The sequence below is a fragment of the Passer domesticus genome, chromosome 2 (genome assembly GCF_036417665.1).
Source record: "Passer domesticus isolate bPasDom1 chromosome 2, bPasDom1.hap1, whole genome shotgun sequence".
NCBI classification, from domain to species: domain Eukaryota; kingdom Metazoa; phylum Chordata; class Aves; order Passeriformes; family Passeridae; genus Passer; species Passer domesticus.
In genome coordinates, this window is record NC_087475.1 from 53,200,776 (window position 1) to 53,227,173 (window position 26,398).

General features: G+C 32.8%; 1 protein-coding gene across 2 annotated transcripts in view; it reads left to right on the forward strand.

The window, feature by feature from the left end:
* Positions 1–26,398, forward strand: part of KLHL1 (kelch like family member 1) — a 190,475-nt gene that overhangs the window by 153,631 nt on the left and 10,446 nt on the right. For both annotated transcript variants that reach the window (XM_064408608.1, XM_064408609.1), the window contains 2 exons: positions 9,960–10,122; positions 23,037–23,249. In XM_064408608.1, the coding sequence (XP_064264678.1) occupies positions 9,960–10,122; positions 23,037–23,249 (376 nt within the window). The remainder of the gene's footprint in view (positions 1–9,959; positions 10,123–23,036; positions 23,250–26,398) is intronic.

The following is a 26,398-nucleotide window of genomic DNA, read 5'->3' on the forward strand; positions in this document are numbered from 1 at the left end:
CTGTTGAGTAGTCCATAAAACAGAATGGAGTATGAAAGAGCAATAAGACACCAAAAAGGTGATGAAAGGCAAAAAATGAATTATGGGAAAGGTGAAACTTGGCAAACAGGAAGACCAAATCAAAATCCTTATAGAAAAGGAAGAAAGAGACTGAAAGAACAAAGATGTGAAAAATGTAAAACAGATTCTGCTTTATTAATTCAGCAGTTTTATGAAGCAACACTGTATCCACTTTTTCAGTTTCTGTGCTGAACTTAATAGTCTACGTGGAAGAGTAGAGAGAAAGGAAATATGGAACCAATGCTAGACTAATTAGAATTTTAGATATCAATTCCCGTGAAACAGTGATTAAAACAAAAACCAAAACAAAAACAAACAAAAAAAAAGAAAAAAATCCCAAAAAACCAGAAAACATAGGTATTTGGCTTGTCTTTACAAAAGAAATTATTTAAGAGCCCTAGTGAGAAAATTAGACTTCCAATATAATTAGGGGAGAATAGCACTTTTTTCAGGTAAGTGTATTAAATTGTCCTTTCTATGAACTATGTAAAGTGTGTCTAAGCTTCTATTTTAGGTTTTGGCTTTGAAAATATACTGATCTCACAATCCATAGTCAAACACCTCTTTGCAAGATGATCAGCATGGGAAGGAGGCTGGCCAGCTTGTAAAATCCTATGTTGCTTAGAGTGGAGACAAGCCACATGTTTTTCTTCCTCACCTCTTGGAAGAGAGAATCTTGCTGGTTCTTCATCTGAGTGAAAATGCTATAAAAATATTAATAGATGATGGGAAGGCCTTAGATTTGTTTACATAGGATATAGGCCTAAGGTGGATAGAATTCACTCTACCCAGAGTGAATGGTCGTAGAAGACCTAAAGAATTTCCAGTTCTCAGTTTATACAGTGGATTAGACTTTAACCTATTGTTCTGAAGAAACTGAATATGTAATGTAAATGGATTTTAAAGTACCTGAGAGTCATGCCTGAATTTAGAGTGAATACTTTCTTATAATGTGGTTATCATGAAACTGGTATGTGCAGGAATGAATATCTAAAATACTAGGTTCAAAACCCAGAAGTGGAAAGACAATACATGTAGTTAGGTACTAACAAGACAAAATATCCCAGGATATCTCAGATGTTGCTGACAAAATATCAAATTGCACTATGGGTTTGCACAAAGGCCAATTTCTATATTTCACTGAAAGGGAAATATACCCAATGTGCTTCTTAGACCCAGCTTGATTCTCAACTTTCACACTTTCTGCTCTAGAGTCCAACTCATGAGTCAGAGAGAAGGAAAAAACTTTACTTGGGAAAAATACAGGGATTCCTCTGTATCTTTCAAGTAGTAATGAGAAATGCTAATAGAGGGAAAGATTGTGGAGAAACTGAATTATCAGTATTCTTACTACATAGTAAATCTCAGAAGTAAAATATGTGTATAAATATAGGTAATAAAAATATTAAAAAATATAAAAATCTAGACATATACATTACTTATCAGCCTGTATATTTTTTAAATCACTAAATGATAATTTAGAAAATATTCTATCTACTTTTAAAAGTATTCAAGTGTTGACCACTTCATTGATTTAAAATTAGTGAAATGCTTTCCATGTTTGCATTTTCAAAAGGAGTTATTGTTCATCAAATAATTTTGCACTGTGTGAAAGTTTATAGCATAAATACAACTCCACAGTTTTAGAGATCTAAGAATTTGTGTAGGATTCAGCAGCCTAAGTAGGTATACGTACAATGGAGTGCAGCAACTGTGGTGGCATAATCTGATTTCCGTGGGAATAAGAAGTGTAGCATGTTTAGAATTAAATTATTTGTGGCTTGGGAACAGTTCCTGCTTCTCAAGGTACAACAAATACTATTGAGTAGACTGGAAACTGAGAATCTGAAAAAATAACTTAGATTCCTGTTGCACTGGAACTTTTAAAAAGTCAAAGATATTTTATTGGGTATTTATGCCTGTATGTTTGTATATGATTTGAGAGATGTCAAAAATATTGATTCTTGTGAAACCATTGAAGATACAGATTGAAACAAAAAAAATACAGTAAATTTTTATGAACTCTTCTATTTAAATAAAGCTAGCATAGTAATGAAGTACATAATGTCTTAAAGGGCTAGCAGTAGCAATGTAGCATCAATGGAACTGCTTACTTCAATTACAGTTTAGTAATTTCTGGTGTAATTATTCCTTCATAAAGCAGTAAGTTGAAAAAAAAATATTCTGTATAACATTTCTCTATATAAATATTGACATGAAGCAGATATTTTTAATCCCATTGCTCTCCCTTGATGAAGTAAATAATTTTTGACAATATATTTCTAAAATTTCAATAATTTTTAAAAATAAGCCTGCAGAGCAATATCAGAAAAAGTATCAGATACTAGAAACGTTAATAGATCCATAATAGCAAAAAGAGTATTGAATTGCACTGAAACAAGTGAAGGAGAAACAAATAGGTAACACATATTTGATACTATAAATTTATAATGAACAGGCCATTGCAATAAAATTATATGTATTAAAGACACGTTTTACAAGAAGAATATGGAAAGTAATCACCTCTAATTTATTTTATGCCAAATATTTTGTTAGGAAACAAAGCCTTTGAAGAATGAGTGCTACTAAGAGATTTTTTAAAACAGTTCCGCCAGGAAAACATGGGCTGTAGGATTCATAAGCAGAGTAGATCAGATACACAGCAAAGTACTAAAATTATTAACTGTACAAGCTGTCTGAGTTTTACCTCTTTCATGAACCATAATGTAACATAGCTTACTCAACACCAAAAATCTAATGATGAATGATACCTGTTTTTAGACCTGGTTTGGAAGATAATTTTGAAGTCAGTGAGAGCTGAAACTTCATCTACCATTTAAAAAACTTTTGCTATGGCAGCTAAGCAATGATGTTATTTTAGAAAGTGCTTAAGCCCCAACAAAAACATGTTTGTCTGTGGAGTTAAAGTCTGTCAGAAAGCAATTTGAAGAGTACAAACCATTAAAATAGACTAGGAATATAAATAAAAGCCTTAACACGCCCATCCATGGTAGCTGTAAAAGAAACTATAAAAATGTTGAAGATAAAAGGGAGCTTTGTTCTTCTTGCTCTGGTATCTTGCATGATAGCTTCTTCTTTTTATCCTGGGCTACTAAAGAGCCAAAAATGACAAATTTACACCTTCGATTAACATACCAAAAAAGAAAAAGTTGGTATTTTTATTAGGTTTTGATTTTTTTTTTTAATTTTACAACATAATGAATACAGATCTTTTTGCATGTTTTCTGTATGTAAAAGAAACCACTCTGTGGAGATTTAGAAGTACTGAGGTGCAGAGGCAGATGCATGAGAATCTGAGATTCCATTCTGGATGTCAGGGCACATGTGAACCTGGAGGCCGGAGATGAAAGGCAGGAAGGAAGAAATGTCAGTAAAATGAAGACAAGTGAATTAGTATTGAAACCAACAGATTAGGGCATACCCTACTAATATGATAAAACTGTAATTATTTATGACTAATTAATTTCCTAATATTGTGGAGCAACTATTTATAAATAAAATAATTATTGAATTATATAATAATGATTTTGCATAATGTTTGTTACAGTGCCAAACAGCTGGATAAAGGAAACTTTTCCATATAGTAGATTCTTAGAGCATGCAGACAACTGAACATATTATAGTACTTCATGCTATCACATATATGACACTGACCAAATTCTACTGAGCTGGGCAGTGATAGTCCAGATTTCCAGAGCATGACCACACAGTATCATTTTGATATAATTTTGATGCCATATCATATAATTTTGATCAGCTGTGGTCAGCTGAGAAAGATTCATGTCCCATAAAAGTTCAAGTCAAGATCCTATTGTAAATATCTTATTTTTCTGCAATGGTTAATCTTTCTCAGTACATCAACACCTCATGAAACAATGCTATAGTTAAGATGTGTGTTCTCCATCTTTATGTGGTGATTTCTACGCACAAAAAACCCCCACAACCCAAAAACCACAACAAACAAAAATGCCAAAACCTCTTGCCACCTAAACATTGAATGGAAGGGTTCCACAACAGAGTGCCTTACCAGAGTACATCAATCTTCTGATATAGATGCATTTTTTACCCCAGAAGCAGAGATTAATTTGAGAATTTTTCTTTTAGGCAATATTGACCTATGTGCCTCTATGTAGTTAAATTATAGTTATTTTTCCATGTGAAATCTCAGGAAAAGTTATGGCTTTCACTGTGGGTTGCAATAAGGGCTGAACATTTTAAAGCATTTTCTCTGGAATATTGATTTGCATGTATTAGATTTCTGCTTTGGATTTTTCTCCTAATCATGGGGAACATTAGAGGGATTTTTTTTTCTGAGTTATTAAGTACGTTTTCTTTGTACTTTGCACCTTTACTAAGTAGTAGATCGTGACCCAATTCACTAAAGAGTTACAAATAATAACAGCAACACTTATAATAATTTCTCAGTCATGTTCTCAGGATAATAGTGTGGCAGAATTGAGAACCTAGTGTCTTATCTGCAAAACTGAATGCAAATAAAGGGTCGACAGGCAGATCTTTGCTTCTATAAATTTGCATTATATTAACAAGTTAGTGTAATATCTTCTGGCCCAAGAGGGCAGTGATATTGCTATAATTCTTTAAATCAGCCTTGATACTTGTGAATTTACATAGGAATAGGTATTTTCAACATTGAGTCACTGAATATTCTCTAAGGAAGGTAAGCCAGTCAATTCTAATGACACACTAAATTCTAAGATTGGCCTATGGCAGTCCTATATGCAGCATCCAAAGAACAGTATTTGTATTTCCCACTCAGTTAATATTATGGCTTTGAGAACTAAATACAAGATTTAATCATTTAATTCATGATGCATAATTTAAATAAAATTGGACTTTACTTTCTTTGATAACACTACTATGGAAGAAGACTGGTTTAAAACTTAAAGAGGGAAATAATAGAGTAAGGACAAGCAGCAATATTAATTACAATTAATACAAAATTGTATAAATATGCTTCTGTGGGTGAGAAAGGAGTTTGTTAAAAATGGTCTTCTACCTGGACACTAAATAAATGCACAGCTTAAAAAGGTAGAATAAAGTCCGGATGTTATTTGATCAAGTTTTATACTTGGATAGTAAACTACTGATTTGTCTTCTCAGCTTCAATGTCATGATATAGTGCATGTCTGTTATCTTCTTGAAATTAATGTCCTTATTTAAAGTTGTTGCATACAAGTATATCCTTGCAAGTTTAAATTTCATGTTTGCAAATATCAAAATGCAGAGACTACAGTACAGCTAGCACCACCGATACTTTTTCTTTGACATTTTGTATCCAAATGTCACTATGAAACTATATTTACAATAATTTTATTAAAAAATTACACTTTTTAAGATTTTACTCTGTAAAATTAAGTCCATCAGGCAGATAGGGAACAGCAGAATTAAAAATATTATAGGCAGTGCTCCTTTATTTTGTAACATTACAGAAAAGCAATTTAAAATCCCATTCCAGTCTTCAAGTATAAATAATTGGAACTGTACAGATTGAGCACCTAATTAGGCATAATAGGGTTTTATGCTGCATAGCTTTGTGAAGGCAATCAAAGGAAAATGCCTGCTACTGCAAACTAGACAATTAATTTTTTAGATCTCATTTAGTTTAGAAAGAATACTGTTTACTTTTATAAATTCCTAGGTCAAAATGCTTAGAAGAATTATTTTCCAAGTACTTTTTTTTGTTCAGAAAAACATTAAGGATTCTCTGCACTGTACTTACTGCACTTAGCTACTCAAAATATTGCTGAGAACATATCTCCTCTTAAGAAAACAAGCTGCTTCTTAAAAGGGATGTTCATAGCTTGTTTAGCTCTGCAACTCTATGAGAACTAGGAAAGCCAAACTATTCACAGTGTCAAGTAAATGAAAGTAATCAATCAAAGGAAGGGTAGAACAAATTACTCCCTCAGTGCCAGAATTATTATTTTCTACAAATTAAAAAGTAAGATCTGATTCCACCAGTTTTCAGTTTCTTTGTTCAGATAAAGAATATATTTTATTATTTAATGTAATTCTCTTACAGTAAAATACTCCCTTTCTGAATGTATTATTACATTTGTCAGAAAACAACAAAGCACTAGTATCATGTGAAAAATTAAATCTAAGAGGATTTTTTATTTTCTCATGGCTTAAAATGGTTTTGCCAAATTGTTGAAGATGACGTACAGGAAGAAAAGGTATGAGGGCTTTCTGTCCTTTTTCTTCTCTTAGCAAATTCTCCTGAAAGAGCCAACAGCATTACTCTTCTGTGCAATTTGCTTAATGACAAATATGAGTTCAAGTGTCAGTTGGAAATAGTTATTTTCTCATTTAGAAACAGGAAAAGCCCATTCCTGTAGATATTTTTCAATATCTACATTCTGAGTGTAAATCTAGGAGGATGTTTATTATCTTGTGGACAGAGATGACAGAAAACAAAATTATATACTCTGACATTAGTATTCTCTAGGATACACAATGAACATGAAAACCTGTCTCATGAAGTTGAAATGAACTTTGATCTTCTAATACACTGTTCAGTATCTTGACTACAAAAAGATGAAAAATCTTATCTCAAGAGACCAAGCAGAAATTGGCTGCACCATTTTAAAAAAATAAAAGGTGTATAGAGTTCAGTACCTTTGCTCTTTAAGGAGGAGGAATTCGACAGTGTGCTAATAGTATGGGAACTCTGACATTTCAACACAGACTACTTACAATGAATTTAATTTTTTTTCTATTAAAACAAATGACCTGGAACATTCAGAAAAGAGAATAGTCTTGCTTCATCAATTTTACTGGAAAATATTTTGCTTTCTGATCTTGGGGAATATGTCCCTTAAGATTTTGATTGTAGTGTTGCCATTTGCTGTTATCATGCACTGTTCAGTAACTTCAGTCAGAGAAGAAGTGTACTGCAATCCATCCTGCGTGATAAGGAGGTTCAAGAAATACCTCTGGAATACCCTTTAGTCCATATGTGTGATATAAAAATCACATAGACATTCTAACATGTAAGCTTAGAATGATGATGGGTGATTCAAACCAAATGCTTAAATTCAATGCTTTAATATTGAATTCTTCATATGAGATGCAGTCTCTCTAATAAGAAATGTGTATTTATACACTTACTTATATAAGTGAGTATTTAAGATGATTACATTATCATTACTACTCATTAGAATATTTTGAAACATATGATTCAAGCGCTGCTAATGGAGAAAGAAAAAACTTCTGTGTAGCTTAGAACATTGCCAACGTGGCTTCTTAGAAAACATAAGAATCAAATACAGGGCTTCATAAATAAGTGGGTCTAAACACAGATAACAGAGATGCAACCCAGCAGATGCAGCAGTTTGTGCAGCAGATTCCACAAAAGGGCACCAGAAATTACTGAGGGCAGTATATTGGTTTCTGAAATGGGGAAAAAATCAGAAGGAACTGTGCATCTCACAGGGTTCAATCTGAATTGCATACACTCAGAAAAGTTCTGATGAGAAGAACAGAGAAGACTGTTTTCTGTATAAAATGCATTTAATTAATGTTACCTTTCTCTCTTTGTAACAAGAAATGCAGAAAGTAACCTTATATTAATGCAATGAGCTTATCAGTTTTCATTGTCATAAAAAAATAGCAAAAATCCATGAAATTGCAGGAAGAATGGTACTTTGATTAAGAGAAAATCAAATTTTCTACAAAAAGTGAATTAAAAAAGTGTAATGGCTTAATTTCCAGCAGGAAATAGATGAGAATAAAGTTCAACCATGAAGGACTGTAAATAAAAAAAAATTAAATACTGAATGAGATAAACAGAGTAATTGAGGAAAACACTTTCTATCCTAGTGAAAGTGCAAGTAAGTTACCTGAGGAAGTAAAAGCTGGAAATTTCAAAACTGATGTGTTTTTTATGCATATTATAGCTTCCTTGTGAAATTCACTGCATAACAATGCAACGCAACACAACACTGTTTATGTGTGAAGGTGACAGAGGGTTTGTGTGTTTGTCTAGACACCAATTATGTGTAAATGTATGTGTATAAAAACTTTTACCCCTCTGAACTTCCTTTGAATATGATTAATTTTTTATCCCAAAAAGAATTTGATTTTCTATTTAACTTTGCATTTAGTGAAGAGTATATAGATGAAAAAGCTAAGGAGAACCATGTTTTTATAACAAATCATAGTAAATAATTCTTTTATAATGTAAACCTCTTTGTTCAGGATTTAAGTATATTTTAAAATATTAGATATTAGAGTAAACAAAAAAACACCCCCAAACTACATATGTTAGCATGTAATCCCATAATTTTTTATGTGACCACTGACACATCCTCCCACATTCATTGTGTTCTGAGATTAAATATTGAGCTATATGGATCATTACTTCAGTTTAATATCCACTTTAATATTCTGGAGAAATTATAACTGGAACATGTGATTGAATAGAAAGTATTTCTAGGTAAAGCAATGAAAAAATTGGAGAATGAGTTCTATACAAAAAGAAAAGGTTCAACCTTCATTTGGAAGAAAATTTTTCTAAGGGTTAGTAGGGTTTTTTGAATTATTTTCTTTTTTCAGTTAAAAAATATTGACAAACAAAAATCAACACCCAAAGTTCAGGAGTACTTTCTGTGAACACTGAGATGAAACATATTCAAACTCATTGATAAATATAATTTTAAAGTAAAATAAACTTTTAATTAATTACTTTTCTGAAATAGAACAAAACATTCCTACATAGTGAGAGGAGACTTCACTTTGTTTAAAATCAAATATAGACTTTTCTTCAAGAAAAAAAACAAAGCCATTCTCTGAAACTTTAATGATCTATTGTTTTCTGACTTTTTGATTAGTTCAAACCGTGTGAAATGGAGTGAGGAAGAAAAAAAGACTTTAACTTAGAAACAGGACTGGATTTAGCCTGAGATTTTTCAGAGCAATGTACATTTGGGATCATGGATTCATAGAATGGAATTACTGAGCTCACTGTCTTGTAACAAATGGTGCTTAGCTATAACTTATCTTCCAGAGCCTTCTAAGCTTAACTGAAGACACTGTGAGATAGAGAACTCATCAGTTTCTTTGACTGGGTGATTCAAACCATTCACAGTTAAAAAGTGTTTCTTATTGAAATATGTTCAACTTCAATTTTCACATGTTACATTTAGTTTTATTTTTTTCAGTAGATAAAAGAATGTTTATATATCCAACATTATTTTTCTGTGAAGGTGTGTGGCTATTTCTTTCTTTTTTTTTTTTTTGGTGGAATGAAACTGGGGAAGCAGCTTAAATTTCTCAGTTTAATTACTTGCTCAAGCCTTCAAATGTGTTTTTTGATTCTGTACCAGTCCTTCAATCTTCCTGCTACTGAAGAATTGTTCATTTTCTTCAATGTTATTGACAAAAATGGTGCAAAAAAAGAGACTTCAACCCCTCTAGAAGCAATTCCATTCAGTGAAATCCCCTTAGGCTGACAATAATCAGAGATCTACCAGGTGTCCAGTCACTACTTTATTGTGTGCTTTACTGCTATTCTAAAGAGCTAATTCATGATTAGAATGTCATGAGAAACTAAAGGGAATACAGAAATCTAAGAAGATCAAATCACTGGCAGGTTATTCTCTGAAGCAAACAATTTTCTCAAGAAATTAAATTAAGTTTGTTTGACATGACCTGTTTTTCATAGAGCCATGTGGAGTGGCATTAATTTTATTCCTGTTTGTTGATTCTTAATTAATCAAATCTCAAATTGGTATTTCCATTTTCATTTTGAATATATAGTTCATTTGTTGGTTGTGTTTTAGAAAACTTTTTTAAAATTTTTACTACTGATAGAGGGAACATACTTTTATCTTCTCTCACTTTCTCCTTCATTTTAGGAGTTACAGTGCTTGAAGGGCCTATTTATGCAGTGGGAGGACATGATGGTTGGAGTTATTTGAACACAGTTGAGAGGTGGGACCCTCAAAGTCAGCAGTGGACATTTGTGGCAAGTATGTCAATTGCCAGAAGCACTGTTGGAGTAGCAGCATTAAATGGCAAGTGAGTAGGGTGTGCTTACACAATTGAAACACTTCTTTTGAAAACCAATGAAGCTTAATTGTCATTGCTTTCCCTTATTAAGTTACAGTGGCATTGATATGTTCCAGGGTAGATCAAATGGTCAAAGCTGCTTTAATAGCCCTGTTACTCTACAAGAAACTGGTTTCAGTGGTGAACGAGCCATGCAGCAGACTAGCAGAAGCAACATCTAGACAAAAAACCCTGGAAAAAATGATTTAAAATCATGAATAGCAGCATATGGCCATGCATATATATTCCAGCTTTGTTTGTTTTGCAGAGCTAACCATATGTTTAATGCTTCCCAGTTAACTCAATTGAATTTTGCATTACTTATATCAAACACTTTCAAATTAAAAGAGGTGTTATCTGTGTCCAAGAAAGGCAGGATGGATGCCATTAAAAACTGAAAAGCAGTGGTCTCACTACAACAAGTAGAAATATGCCATTGATTTTTATTACTTTTATCTGAGTACCCATCTTTTAAAAATATCCAATATGTCAAGAACTGCAACTTGAAAACATACGTAAGGACCTCTCAACTTCCCGGTGCTATTCTTGCTACATTGCTGTTTCACACAACTGACATGTGCTGCATTCCTCAGGATATTGGAAATGGATTTCTCATTGAGAAACACAATGTTTGGTTTAACATTCAGCAAAGGAGAAAAATATTTTAGTATGGAAGTTCTGAGGAGTTTTTTCTTGGTTATTGATTATGATTTCTTTCTTCAGCAGTGAATTAAATAGGTAAATAAATAAGATACATTAGATGATTGTTGAAGTGAGAGTGCTACAAACTATTCTGCATGTGTACCTCTCACACTATTTAAAGTTTCAGGCACTTTAAATAAAATGGATAGTGGTTTCAAATGTGAGTTTCTTAAGAGACTTGAAAAAGTATAGCCACTTCTTTTGTGTTTTAATGTGAGAAACTATTCCATTTGTGATTTTCCATTGCTCTGTGGTTGGCTGAATTTGTTTTCCATTTAAATTGATTTTATGCAGAAAAATGAAAATTGTATTTTTCTCTTGGTTTACGAGAAATAAATAAAAAAATTTAAAGCTTTAATATTCTGATCTCGTCAGGATCTGAGTAAGGAGATTGATTTGTAAGTAACCTCTTAGTAATTCCTGATGCATTAAAGTGTTACGGAAGCTCACTTGTGTAGACCATGCAAGTAAATTATCAATTATTTTGGTGCTCAAAAAAATTGAAAACAATACTATCTAAATTTGGCAAAACAGGGCGCACAGAAATGAATGTTATTTCACTGAAATGCATATTTAAATTGAAATTGTTATATCAACATCTTTCCTAAAAGATGAAAAGGATTGTGTCATCATATTTTTCAAATTAGATCATAATCTAATTTGAAAAATATATTAAATTATTGAAGCAATAAATTCCTACTGAATTTCTCAGAAATTCAGAAAAATAACTATCTGAAGTTTTGGATTTTTTTTTAAATTTTAAATTTAGTCCATTTGCCAGGGTTCTTTTCTGTAATCATGCTGCCTTATTACATTTCTAAGTTGCAGTACTGTTTCACCCAGGAGGGCTATGTGGAGTATCTTCACCTCCCCACACAGCGGTTGCCTGGTTGTTACCTCCAGATTTCCCAGAGTAATAGGATACAATAGTTACTATCCTTCAATAAGAAACACAGGCAATATTAATTTTCTTAAATGTCTTCTTAGTTGTAAGGAGAACTAGAACAACTAATAAAAGATAAATGTGTTTTTTGAGATAAAAGAAAGACACATGACAAATTTATTTTACCAGAATTTCAATGGAACAATTTATCTGGTGCTACATATGAAATAAATACTTAAGATGAAAAAAAGGTGTATAGTACAGGGATTTGAAGAAGAAAAGGACTGTGTACAATAACTAGGATGTCACAGTTACCCCTGCAATTCTTTACAGATCTGTCCTGGTTTAAAAGAGTATAACAGCAAGAGCAAGTTAGTTAATTATCAGACCATTCAAAGTGGGACCAAAGGGAATAATATCATACGGTTCATGTTGGCCACATGAATACAGAAATATTTGGATGACCTTAAGAAGCAACACAAATAGAATATTTAGTAGTTTATGAGTGAATTAACAAGCCTTATGTTTGAAGAAAATTAATGCTAAGAAGTAAAAGAAGAGGTGAAAAAAGCTTTGTATGTTGTTAGCAAAGAAAAAAAAATAGAAGAAGAAATCTGGGAGAAAAAAATGGAAAGGCTACCTAAGAACACATAAAGTTTTATTAATACTGGAAATGTTCATGTTGCCTTAATGTGTGGAATTCTTGTCATCCATACTGAAGAAACTTCAAGTGAAATTGCAAAGGTCATATAATGTGTACCATGACTATCAAAAATGCGTGTCATACCACAGAAAAGCCACAAAACTGATACAGTACAGTTGCAAAGAAACAGAGGCACAAAATAGCTGCAATTCATCTGGGAAATTAGAGATGAAAAAAAAGTAATATGGGGACAATAAGGTCATGTCCACAAACCTCGCATCAGGTTCTAAATGCCTGTTTATTGGTTCATATAAAGGGTAATGTTATGTATTTTTATGTAACTCCAAAAACTGGAATATGAGAATTTTCATTTTCAGTAATATTTTTTTGTTTTCAAAGTCAACAATAGGTTCTGGGTAACACTAACAATGTATGGTGAGGCTTTGGAGATTCCATCTCCTTCATCTTCATGTGTTTCTCATAGTCAAACAGTAACACAAAAGTGGAGTGTGTTATCTTACTATATATAAAATTATTTATTTTTAACTTGATGTCTTTATCAATTTTCAGTGTATTTTGGTAGGTGTTGTAGGAATTGCCATGGCTGTAGAATTGCCTGGGATGAAATATGGTCAGTAATCCCTTCTGATATGGAAACAGCATCATCCTCTCTGCCTTGTTACTGTTAACAACCCTGTTGCAGAGACTGGAAGAGAAAGAGTGTGCGAACTTCCTCAGATTAGCAATAGATATGGGTGTTAAAATACTAAATGTGGGATGGAGATCTACACTTTGAAAAAAAGACTGGTAGAGGATGGTGCTTTTTACATGCAAATAGTGAATCAAAAGTTGGGATGACTTATTTGAATCTTCTTTGGGGCTCAAATAAGTGGTGTGTAGCTGGTGTGCAAGTTATACTATATAAAGACCAGCATTCTATGGTTGTCAGCAGACAGTGCTGAAGCAATAGAACTTTTGTGCAATATAAGTTAGAAGCACCAAGGAACCAAAAGTGTGAAAAAGTCTATCTTTTCCAGAAACTTTTTAAAATCATCACTTATCTATTTCAAACTTTTCTTAATTTCCTAATTTTAAACTCAAGAAGAACAAAAAAATCTAGTTGACATATTCAATCCAATAAATACTAATCCTTTCATTAACTTAAAATCTAAATGCCTCCAAATTTATAGCTAATACCATAGCTATTTATTATCCTACTATGAAAAAACTCCAATACATGAACTGCTCATTCCCTAAAAACACTAAACCTTTCCACTAATTTAATTTAATTTCAGAACATATTTTATGCTAATGGTATAGCTCTAAGTGAAAATGAAATTTAGTTTACACACTTTCATCAGGAGTACATACTCCTCAAAGACATTCTCTGTATCATAGAGATTTATGTTATTCTAAACATTTTTATGTCACTACCATAACTGAAATTTTTCTGTGTTGCTCTATTATATGTCCACAAAGACTGCATTACAAAAAATATTCCTTTGTTTCTATTGGTATGTTCGAAATTTTCACTATTTTTTGAAGCAACTGTAGCTTTCATGACAGAAAGCCTGGCCCTTAAGTCTTGAGCCCTTTAATGAATATCATTTAAATCTGTGTTACAAAAGCATAAAATGCTCAGCTGTTGATAGGATCCACAGGCTGACTGAATAGTAGAACATCACAGCAGTACCTGAAGTGTCAAAAATCATGACTTTGACACACACTGGCAAGCAGTTCAATTTCTTGCTATCTTGTGGAGTCGAGGAAAAGTAGTCCTGCCCTTTATTGATTGCCACATCTTCAAATATGTGCTATAGTTAACTTGATGTTTTCCCCTGCTGCTGTTGTTATTATTAAATACCACAGAATGCTGTTGATATATGATAGATGACAAAAAGCGAGGAATTGTTTAATCTTAACTTTTAGAAATACCACTGTCAGTATTCTTTTAAATAATATTTTACTTTTTTTAAGGAAAAGTTTTGTACATATTTGTTGTCTCTGAAGGAAAGTAAAAGAGCAAGGAGAAATGCTGCAAGAAAATATTATTTCCCATCAATATCCAACTGTCTGCTTACCATTTGCTGTCACAGGCAAAATAAGCTTGACTTGGAGAAAATTAATACAATTCATTAGTAATAAAAATAGAGTCTGGGTAGTCAGAAGAAACCCCAAGTTTTAAAATGCCACCTTTCTTCCCCCCCTTTCCTAGGCTCAGTTTGTGTCTTGTATAACATTATAATCCCACCCCTGACTGGTGCAGGGGGATGGGAACTGGGGATTGTGGTCAGACCAAAATTGTTTTTCTCTGCTGTTCCTTCCTCACACATTTCCCGTGCTCCATCATGGGCTCTCCATGGGCTGCAGTCCTTTTGGAGATGACCTGCTACTGCAGTGTAGTGTCCCCCATAAGCTGCTGTGCCTGTGACTGGTGATTATCTTAAGCAGGAAAATGCAATGCCAATACTACAGGCAAAATGCATAAGCTGACCCAGAGATATTTTCCTTTACAGGAACAAACCCCTAAGCATAGATCCTCTTAATCGAATCCGACATCTTTAAAATTGGAGTTGTCTGGCAAGCCTCATCTCTCTCCATCAATTATGTTGAAAAAAAGTCCTTTTTCCTGTTTGCCTGATACATTGATATTTTTTTCATAATATTGTTGAAAGACAGTCTAACATAAAAAGCACTGTTTTTCTGGCTGTGTCCTTTAAGTAATTATTTATTATCAATTGGTAATGTCAAATTTTGTCTCTTACTTAACTGCAACAGATAGAATTTAGATCAGATTCCACATTCTATCAATGCTGCTTAAGTACTGATAGAATATACTAATTGTTATTTTTAAAAAATGTATTTGTGTATGCATATTTATTATTTTTCCCTTTACACCCATGCAAATTAATTTGTTACATTTTCAATTTTACTAGTTAGGTAGAGAGACTTTAATTACTATGTAGCTTTGGGATTTTTTTAATAGTTATTTATCTATTTATATTCAGTTACATTCATTCAGTTCCACCACTTTTGCAATAATTGGATTCATTTAGCAATGGATTTTCATAAATTGGATTATTGTTTTGGCAGTGTTTTCCCAGCTATTCTCTGTTTCATTTTGAATGGGAAATGCAGAAAGCTACCCAATAGAGATGTTGGCCTATGCACAGTGGAATGTTTTGTTTTCAGGTCATTTAATGAGAAAAACTGGAAAGAAACTTGTGTTATTTAGATCAGTATTATGTCTGCTGTAAATAGCAGTTACTTTAGTTTAATATGTCCCGTATAATTATTACGCACTATTACAAAGTAACTATGAGAAAGTTTAGCCTGATGAACCTTAATTTTTATGAAAAATAGCAAAATTCAAACCAAATTAGTGTGAACACAAAAAGGTTCTCAAAATCATCTTATAGTTAGTCACTCACAAGGAATATAATTGCTTTGAACTGACCTTGGAGAGATGAAGGTTAATAATTCCACAAAATCCTTAATAGCAGTTCAGTGTTTGGCATGAGAGAATTAGGAATGTATTGCATTCATATAACCACCTAAAAAACTTGATTGTATGGCTGATTACAGCCTCCTCCAGGAGTTCTGCTCCTTTGACTTTCATGCATCATATAATAAACTATCTGTGGCATTTTCTCTTAGCAGAATCATTAAGGCTGATTACTAATTCAGTGCCCTGGTCTGATTTTTTGTGCTTTTGCACACAAATTCATATATCCTACATGGGGGTCTCATGCAGATCAGTGAATGTTCCATTTAATTCAAAGTGCATCATATTCTCTCTTTCTCAAGCAAGATTTAACTTATTATTTTACATCCAGCCTGTAAAGAGAGAGACACTGCACAGGTCTGCTTTTCTTTCTGTGGGGCTAGGCTACCTTAAAAAGATACAAGCTAGGTAAATATATGTCACTGTTATAAGAGAAAGGTGAAATAATGAATCTTTACTGAAATCATGAGTCGTTAATGCAAAGTCACTATATTTCCTACAGTTGAAGGCAGATAATATGCAGCTAAGATGCCTTCCTCTTTAGAAACTAATTGATTGGTAGGAGACACAACAGATGCTAAAAACATTGCTTATTTGCAGGGTGGAAAATTGATGAGCCTATTTTCTCTGGCTATACTGTGGCCAGGGTCCCACATTCTTGGACCACATTTCTGTTTTGAATGTTTACTGCACAACTACATCTTTTAGTGTGTATGTCCCCACTATGCCCTTCTCTTCATCCATCACCCACACAACAAAATTTTCAGACTAGCTGGCTGTTGACTGTTGTACAGCTGGAATGACTGTAATTTGTGATAAGGTCTGTCATTCAGGTTTTGTAATAAGAAACCATTTGTCTCTACTACATAATTCCTTTTTTTTCCTTGTAAGTTTTGTAATGAATGATAAATTCTACATAGATATGCATATGATCTAGTATGGTATGAATTAATTTGGACATGTACGGGTACTTCAGCCAAAGAGACTTAGTCAGTTAACTTTGTCCTAATACATGGCAGAAAAAGGCAGTAGTGTCACTCCATCTAATTTAAGCTTTGAATGTAACATATGCACCAGTCTAGACAGTGGGAAGCAGTCTAGGAAAATTTACTGCCTATTTTTTCAAAAGCACAGTTTCCACAATTAAACACAGATTTTTTTAAAAAACAGTGAGAAATAACAGTTTTCTCTCTTGTGGTCAAGACTGCAAAAGGTATTAATATCCTATATTTTTGATTATGACTAAAATTTGGATTTTCACTATTATCTTTAGTGGGAGATAAAGTATGGGAATCTGAGCCTGTCTCACATGGTTCTTGGGGCCTATATGCTGGGGCAGGAAGGAAGCCCTTGTGCAGTGCAGTTGGAGCAGTCTGGAGATCCTCCCACATCAAATGTAGGCTTCAACTTAGACTACACACACAGACATGTGTACATGTGTATTCCTGTGTGTTATCATCTGTATTCACATAATTCCTTATTTCCACATACATGTAATCTGGAAGGATATTTAAATATACACATCTGACTGAAATTAAAGAAAGTTAAATATTAATTTAATGCTCAACTAAATATCTTTACGGACAACAGCTACCAAATACTATACTCAGCAGAATAGAATACCAAGCCATCTCCACTCTTCCTATTCTTCCAATTTGAAACTTGATTAACTTTTTAATAACTAATATTTGGGTAACATGAAATTTCTTTTGACTCAGTAGACCAGCTTCAGATAAATCTTACACTATTGATTGAATTTGTTGAACAGAGAAGGGTTTGTTGATGGTAAAGATCACAGACTAAATGCCCTAAGACTTTTTTGCAAGTCAGCCATATAAGTGCAATGCATGGATAATTTTCATACTTCAGCAAAGACTAGGGAACTGCTCAAAATTATTAAATAAAGGAAGTATTAATATGCTTAGTTGTGTTTTTCAAGGCTGAAGTATCAATTCAAAATTTCATGCCAAACTAACAAGACAAGAAAGTATGACCAAAACTACTATATTTCCCATCAGTGCCATTTTTTTCTCATAGCTTTGTTGCTTGAGGTTTTTTTTGCTCTTATGCCTTATTGGTGATTCACTTATTCTTTTACTAATCCTTTTGAACTAAGAAAAGTACCTTGATTGTCATGCATACTGTCAGGTAAGGAGAAAGGAAAATGCCTTAAACTGCATGTTTTCTGCCCACAATATTCTCACTAACTACAAACAAATGAATATATTAAATATGACCAAGATATTTTGCATCCTGCCTAATTATATCTTTTTTTTTGTAAAAAAAATTCATGCTGTCACATGTCTGCTTTCATCTATATCATCTACCTAACCAGGCAGTATCTTAAATTTGTCTTAGGAAATTATTAGCTATTATTAATGAATTTTGTGAAGCTCTTTTTCAATGGGAAGAATAACAAACACACTTACCAGCCTTAGAATTTTTTGGTTGAAAATTTTGTCTCTGTTTTTACTATGTTTTACTCTAAATGTACTTTCATCTATAAATAGTTTTACAAATTAATTTGAATCTTGAGAAATTATTTCAGGTTCTTTTATGACATTGTTATGCTGCTGCTGTTTTGTAAATATGATGTTTGATAATTTCTGGTTTAAATCAAACTCTTTATTTTCAGAAAAAACAATTATTCTGTATCCCACTAGAGGGAAAATGAGACACATATTGAAACTATGGAAACTATATTGAACTGTGGAAACTATAAAAAGGTGTAGATATTTTTAAATATTTTAGTCAAAATCATTAAATAAATTGATACTGAGACAAAAGAAATTGAACAATTGTATGGTCTAAAATTATTAAACTCACAAAGAAAATTAGTTTCATAAACATTATCTCAGTCTAGCACAAAGTAATTCTATGGATTCACTAAAAATTCTTATTTAATGACAGGTTCACTGTGTGTCTTAATAATACAGCAAATAAAGAGCCTCATGCACATGCTGTAGTAAATGATTAATTTACAAAGATTATTTTGCCTTACCTACTTGATAGCTTGATAAAGTCAAGAATGTTTTTCAGCTGGTGGAATCTGCATTGAGTCAATGGTCTTGTACAGAGAATGTAGCCCATATAATTCTGATTACAATTAAAATTGCTTGAAACAAGTTCTTTCTATTAGGAAACTAAAATTTTCAGTGTAGGAAGTCAAATTTTTTCATAACAATATTGTCCGTGAAAAGGGTGGTTTTCTCTCAATATTTTATGTACAGAATCATAGAAGGCCTTGGGTTGGAAGGACCCAAAAATATCATCTAGTTCCAACTCCCCTTTCATGGGTAGAAACACCAGCCATTAGATCAAGTTCTCAGGGCCCCTATCTAACTTACTAGCAGTTACTACTAATTTAATTCCAGGAAATTACACTATGACTGTATATTTTTCCATTTTTGGGTGGTCAATTTCTACTTTTAATTTACTTCCCTACTGCATTACAAATACTTCAAATGGCCTTTCAAATTTACACACAGAAATAAGACTTCATTAATGTGTTCCATTCACAAAATTATTGTATTTTCAACTTTTGCCAGTGAACTATATTGGCTTAATCAAGGCAGCATGGATAAATATCTCTCTCTATATTCTGATTCCTAGGCCAGGTATGGACTGATTCAGCAATACAATAGTCCAGCACTGATGAAAATTATTACTGTCCCTCAGTGCTAATAAGCAGATATCTTTTGTGCCAGAGTAATTCTCTGCTACTCTTTCAGACACACTGAAAGGCCAGAAAAGGGTACAAAAGGGCCTAAGCAAAAGACTGGATAAGGTCTTTGATATTCATAGTGAAAGAATTTTGAAAGGGAAAACCTCATTAAGAAATGCAGCAAGGGCATGATTCAACTGGTTTCACAAACCATACCCACCTCACATCAAAGGCAGTCTGGTCTTTTGAGGTTGGCTTGTCAAACTGAATTTAAAACTGTCTTTTCTGAGTAGTTATCAAAGGTTTGTAATGACAGAACTGAGATAAATGCTTTTGATCCAGCTGGTTGTGATTTCTCCTAATGTTTCCTACTTTGAAACCTCTACGTCATTTTTCTAGCCAATTATACATATAGTTATATGTATACAAATGTTCAGGAATCTCTCTCCATCTTAGTAAAAGTGACCAAACCCTGAAAAGACAGAAGAGGCTGAGCTTGGCCTAATTTGTTATCCATGCACAGTGTCTGAATCAGCTGAAATGTAGACTATTTAGGAATAGAAATCTACAATATCTCCACAGGCAGAACTTTGACTGTGGAGATAAAAGTGTTCAGTCCTGGATGATTTCTTTTCCTTGCTGGTCTTGCTCTCTAAGCAGGGATATATGATTACTATTTTTATAATAATTCTAGTCTTGATGGGATACACCATGAGGAGTAATTCAGCTAATTCAGAGAAATGCATTCTGTTTTTCCCTATAGAAATTGTATTACAAATTTTTGACAAGCTAGAGAAAGCTGAAAAAATTATTTCATTTAAAGTCATCTGATAAAATAACACCCCGAGCTTTAAAAAGAAAGACTATTAAATAGCCTTAATTATAAATATTTCAAAAATTTCAGATAGATGTAGAGTATCCTGAATATTCAGTGCCTGTTGCAGAGCCGTTCCCCAGTCATTTTTGAGCCTTTGTGAACATAGATTTGGAAATTTGACTGAAGACTGGAAGCAAATTCTGACTGAATTGTTCAAACAGCCACAACCACAGCTTTAAAACAATTGCTCCATTTCCAACTTTTCCTTATCTATTTTTATTTTACCCTTGGGAAAGTAAAAAAAAAAAAAAAAAAAAAAAAAAAAAAAAATTATTAATGATTCCTTCGAGAAAAAAGATAGAAACACAACAAAACTCAAAAAATGTTAGCTCCAAAATATGATTTTGAAAATGAATTTTGTTCTGAATACCTGAGAGCATTTTAGCAACAGACTAGGTGGTCCCAATCACTTCATAAGGTACTTGTGAACAGCATTTGCTGTCTTTTTACCAGCAATTCAAGAGTGCCTTCAGCTATATTTTATTACCTGTCTTAATTGGAATAGAGGAATGAGAAAGTATGTTTTACTTTCAGTGTGCAAATATCAGCTTATTGATTTATTTCAGTTGAAAGACAATGGAATAAATAAGAACTTCTCATGCCAGAAGAAATATCGAAGTTGTTGGGATTTTGCTTAGGGGTACACCAGATTATTTGCACTGAAGTCTGCAGAAATGTTGGTTCTTTGCATTTTTTAAATGGTGTACAGTGTTTACCTGTCCAAGTAAGAAAAAAATTTTACAATCTTAGAAATCTTAATCATGGTTTATGTTTTTGGGGATCAATTCACTTACCGATATGTAGTTGTCTACTTACATTTAAATTGCTTCAGGCTGCCAGCAGTCATGTTTTTTTTTCTACTGGTTTTTGTACTATACTATTTTCCATATCTCTCAGCCTGGAAGGAATGTCAACATAACTTAAATGTCACAAAAAATGTTTTATAACTGTCTGTGGATAGCTGAACCAAGTCACATCTTTGAAAATAAAGATAAGATCCTTGCAGACACCTATATGTAAATGTTTATATTTACATTTATATTACTATAACTGTTTTTGGTAAAATTTAAATAATTTTATTGTTGTTCTTTAGGCTCAGATGACTAGTCTGAGTGAACCGCAAGTTGGATACTGTAGACATCCACAGATTAACAAAATTGGATGCTTTAATATTGATTTCATCTTTAGATATCTGATAATCATAAATGAAGTTAAATCCAAAGGTCTGGATCCAAAGAAGCAATTGTAAAAAAGTGTATTTGCTTTAGTATCTCTCACAGTGGAGTATGGATTCTCCTGGGTGCTTTAGTCAGAGCACAGGTATGGCTGTCAGGCACTACCAAAATGTTCTCAGGCTTCAGTGACATATTCAGTGGTTGTACAGCATTTTCTTATTCATCAGCATCCATACCAATGAAATGTAATGGCAAATGCACATTTAAATGGCTCTGAATTCATAGAGTGCTTAGGACAGTAAAAGCTTCCAAATGAGTAATTGCTTTACAGAGACAGCTTTCACGTCTGAAATTGCTTAGTGGTTGGACTTTAAAATAGCCTGTGTTTCTATTAGTTAATCTCCAGGCACTATATAAAAGGCAACAGACTGCAAAAAGATTCATACAGAATGAATACAGCATGGTATAAGGGAGAAAGAACAATCAGAACTATTTCCTCCTGGGACCCATTATAAACAGCAGAACGAAACAAGTTTCTTGCCTGCAGATGCTTACAAACACAACATCATTTTTGTTAAACCACATTTTTATAATTTCAAGTTTAAAATACTCTTCAGAAGTTGTCCACTACTTTTCAACATAACTTTATCCTCATAAAACATTCTGATGACGAAAAACAACACACCGTGCTTGGGGGTTATAATTTTCTTGCAAAGTAGATATGTTGCTGTTAGTGTGGGTAAGAATTTTCTCCAGTGTAAGCAAGAGCCTTGAAACTGAGGTAGCAATTTTTAAAAATCCATGTTTAAAACGTAATGTGACACTCCTATCTGCAACACATTTCATATTTGATCTCTACTATATTTTAAGTGTAAAATTCATGCTGGAAATGTGTTCCTATTGATAGATTTTTATGTGGAATTTGTTGAATATCAGATCCTGTTTTCCATATTGTTTGTGCTTCTTAATAGTTTGATGCACAGCAAAACCACAGAGAAACTATAATAAATGGATTGCATATTTCTTCCTTGTCTGGATTACCAGTTATAAGTTTGCACTTCCAGTCCCATCTCCTAAATGGTGAGTTTAGGCAGCAACCCTGCTTACATGATTTTCAAACCTTTAGAGACAAACTTGCATATCATTTGTAATGCTCTTGACTGAATATGCAGTAATGAAAGAATGAAAATATTCATTATGAGAAAGAAATATCTTCCTTCCTCTTCAGGTGGACAAAGTACTAAATAGCACGTGAGACTGGTAATAATATTGAAAACTGTGGTTTTTTACTATATGAGATTCACATGATTTCAAATATTATGTATTTTTTTTCTATTTTCTGTTGTCAGATAAAAAACCAGATACTCATTGTTTTTACTTCTGCAATTCTGAGCTCTTGTTTTATCAACACTTTTATTTGCGTGGACTTTCTTAGGTTATATTCTGTTGGAGGTCGGGATGGAAGTTCATGTTTGAGCTCAATGGAATATTATGATCCTCACACAAATAAGTGGAATATGTGTGCTCCTATGTGTAAGAGAAGAGGAGGTGTAGGCGTGGCTACCTGTGATGGCTTTCTTTATGCAGTTGGAGGTCATGATGCTCCTGCTTCTAATCACTGTTCTCGTCTGCTGGACTACGTGGAAAGGTATCAAATTATGTATGCGTGTTTTAAATACAAAATAATATCTGGTAGCATTATTTTCTTAGCTTAATGATGGTAAATTTAAACAGATGTTCTTAATCCTAGAAATGTCTAATTAGTACTTACTTGAAAATTCTATAAAGGTGTGTGAAAGACAATCTCTTTGAAACTTATTTTAATCCCTTTTTATTCACAGTACTATCGTATATTACCACAAACACAAAAAATCACCCTTTACACATCCCATTTAAGTAATTTTAGGACACTATTATTTGTGACACTATGCATTGAAGTGACACAAACTAAAAATTGTAGAGATAAAACTTTTTCCTTGAAAAAATTTTATAACATAAAATTGAATTGTGTTTAGAATATTTTCTAACTCCAAAAACATAGCTAAGAAAAGAAGAAATAAAGAACTGTCTAAGTGATGGATATTCACAGTACAATGAATTCCTTCCTTTATCAAAATTGTCACTTTCAAATGTGGTGATATAAGCCTAATACACTTTATTTACAGTACCTTGAATTTTGCAAATAGATTTTCTACACATCCAAGAATATCTAGTAGGGCAGTACACCACAGATGAAGTGATTAAAGCTCTCAATTTAAAGGTATTCTTCAAATTTTTCATGAATGTTTTACTTTTTTTTTTCTGTTTCTGAATGCTATAAAAGAGAATAATGAAAGTATTCACTCAAATGTGTACAGATTGCAAAAGTTAAAGTAGGTATATTTGAGTAATTGGTTTATCTTAACATATAAGGTGGGAAAGATTTATCTCATTATTTCTTTTCAGAAGGGCTTGATTAAATGTCAGTAATTTTTTCTGCTAAATACAACTTGGTATTCAATATTTAATTGAAAAATTATAAGTGAATACTCCTTGTGTTATCCATATGATTTTGCTCAATCTTAGACTCATTGCCATCTCTGCTGTATGTAAGCAAAAATCATTGCCAATTCTTCTCATCTGCAACAGAGGGACACTTAATCAGGGAAATCCCATGATGCCTGTACTTATAGGGCCTATGCTTGTAGACCTTTATTTATAAGGAACAATAAAAAGAATTTTCACTTAAATAAATTTATAATAAGACTACTAGCAACAGTCTTGAGATATTTTCAACTGCTTCTGCTTATTGGTATTCAGTAGGGAGCTTATATTTTATTTTTCATTCACTGAGAAGAAAACCCTTCTGGTGTTGATGACAAACCATACTCCATTGCATTTGTCTTTCTCAGGAGAGACTGCAAAATGAGCTAAACCTATCATTATGCTGTTTTATGTACTAGTATTAGAGTGACAGTATATAGTATCCCTCATCTAGATATTTGTTCCACTGGTAGCAAAAGGTGTGGATGATGTACTTCATCAAAAGTTAGCTTTGAGGCTAAAATTTCGGACTAACAAAAACTTGTAAGACTATAAACTTACATTGAGTGTATGTGAATTAACTGGTGGACTCCACTGAAATGTGAAAGAACTCTCATGGCCCTCACAGTGATTGATTAGTTTATAAGATGGCTGGAATGCTATTTAGTATGTCTGTTTTTTTATTCCAAAACAATGCATCATTTCCAAAAAAATAAAAGTCCCTCAATATGTTAGGAAAACAAAGAATAGTAAGTGATGAAGAGGTCTATTAGTCTAAAAGTTTTTCTTTCTGTAAATATTGAAGTCTTGTTTTTTAACTAAGTCTCTTGTTCTTCAGGAATGAGTCTGCTTCAGTCATTTTGTCATTCTAATGCAGCCTGGTAGGATGTGCTTTATTCCAGTATCAATTTCTTCCTGGAAGACTGTCAAACCAGAGATAATATTTTCAAATTTATTTTTGAGATTATGCAGATATAGTGGAGCCAGCAGATATGTGTTTTCTTGTGCTACTGCTAAAGTACTGGTCAATATTAGTTAGGTACTCCAGTTTATGTTTTTCTAAGGTTGATGCAATTTTAAAGGATTTAAATGCTGGATTCGAGCATTCTCAAATAATAGTTACGTTTCACTCATCTTCACAAGTTGGCAAAGTACAATCTTCTATTCCTTTTTAAAGGCAAAATAACTACTTCATAAAAATTATAAAATTTTCAATATATTTTGGCAGATTTAATAAAGAAACTTTTCTCTTTCAAATGTTACTCAAAACTTGACAGATGCTAAAAACATAGTCATTTGACCTATAGTTTTTTTCCCCTTTGTGTCACCTTGATTTCAAAATTGATTTATTTCCACATTCAGGAGCTTTTATCATAACCCTATTCAGCCTGGGGCATACTTAGCTATCATAAAGATGACATATACAGTTGCTTTTTAGCAGCATAAAGGATGTAAGAAATCTCAGGTATTTTCCTGGAAGTTACAAAACTAACAAGCTCTTTTGCAGTTCTATTTTGTTGACAGAATTGAGTTATAAGGATTCGTTTTAGCCTTGCACACCAGTTTATTGGAAGAAGAAGAAGAAAAAAAAATGGTCAAATGATGATGTTAGTTGTATTGTTTTCCAGCTTTAACTTTTGCACCTCCTCACCTTGGCCCTTCTAATTTAAGAGATGTGTATGGAGGAGTCTATTAAACATTTATGACCTTTAGGTAGGCAAAGATACAATGCACACTGGTGCATTTCAGTGGATGGGAAATTGTTTCACCTTGAGGCGTATGATTCTGTTGTTGAAAACTCACACAGTCTTTGAAAAAATCCATCCAAAATATTTTTTTTGGCTTGTTACATGGTGATTTCCCTTCCACATATTCAAGCAATATTTTGCAGTATTTTCCTCTAAAGTTAGGAAAGACATTTATCATATATCTAGATATTTGACATCTTATTTTCTGAGAAGTCCCCCAAATGCCAGGATTAGCAGCTAGCGTGCAAGTAGATTGTTTTCTTAAAATGTATTTACCTCTCAAGAACAATATGAACAAGGTTACAGACAATTTTTTATTGTCCAATTTAAAAGTTATATTTATGAACTAAAAGGCTGGTACAAGCAAAACACTGTAGCATTGCTGTTTCAGTGCTTGTACTAATATATATATGTATAATATTTCATTGTTCAAATATGTAGGACTTCAAACAGTATCCCTCCAAGTTGCTTATTGATAATATGGCTTATGACATAAATACTTACACATCTAAGCAAATTAATACAG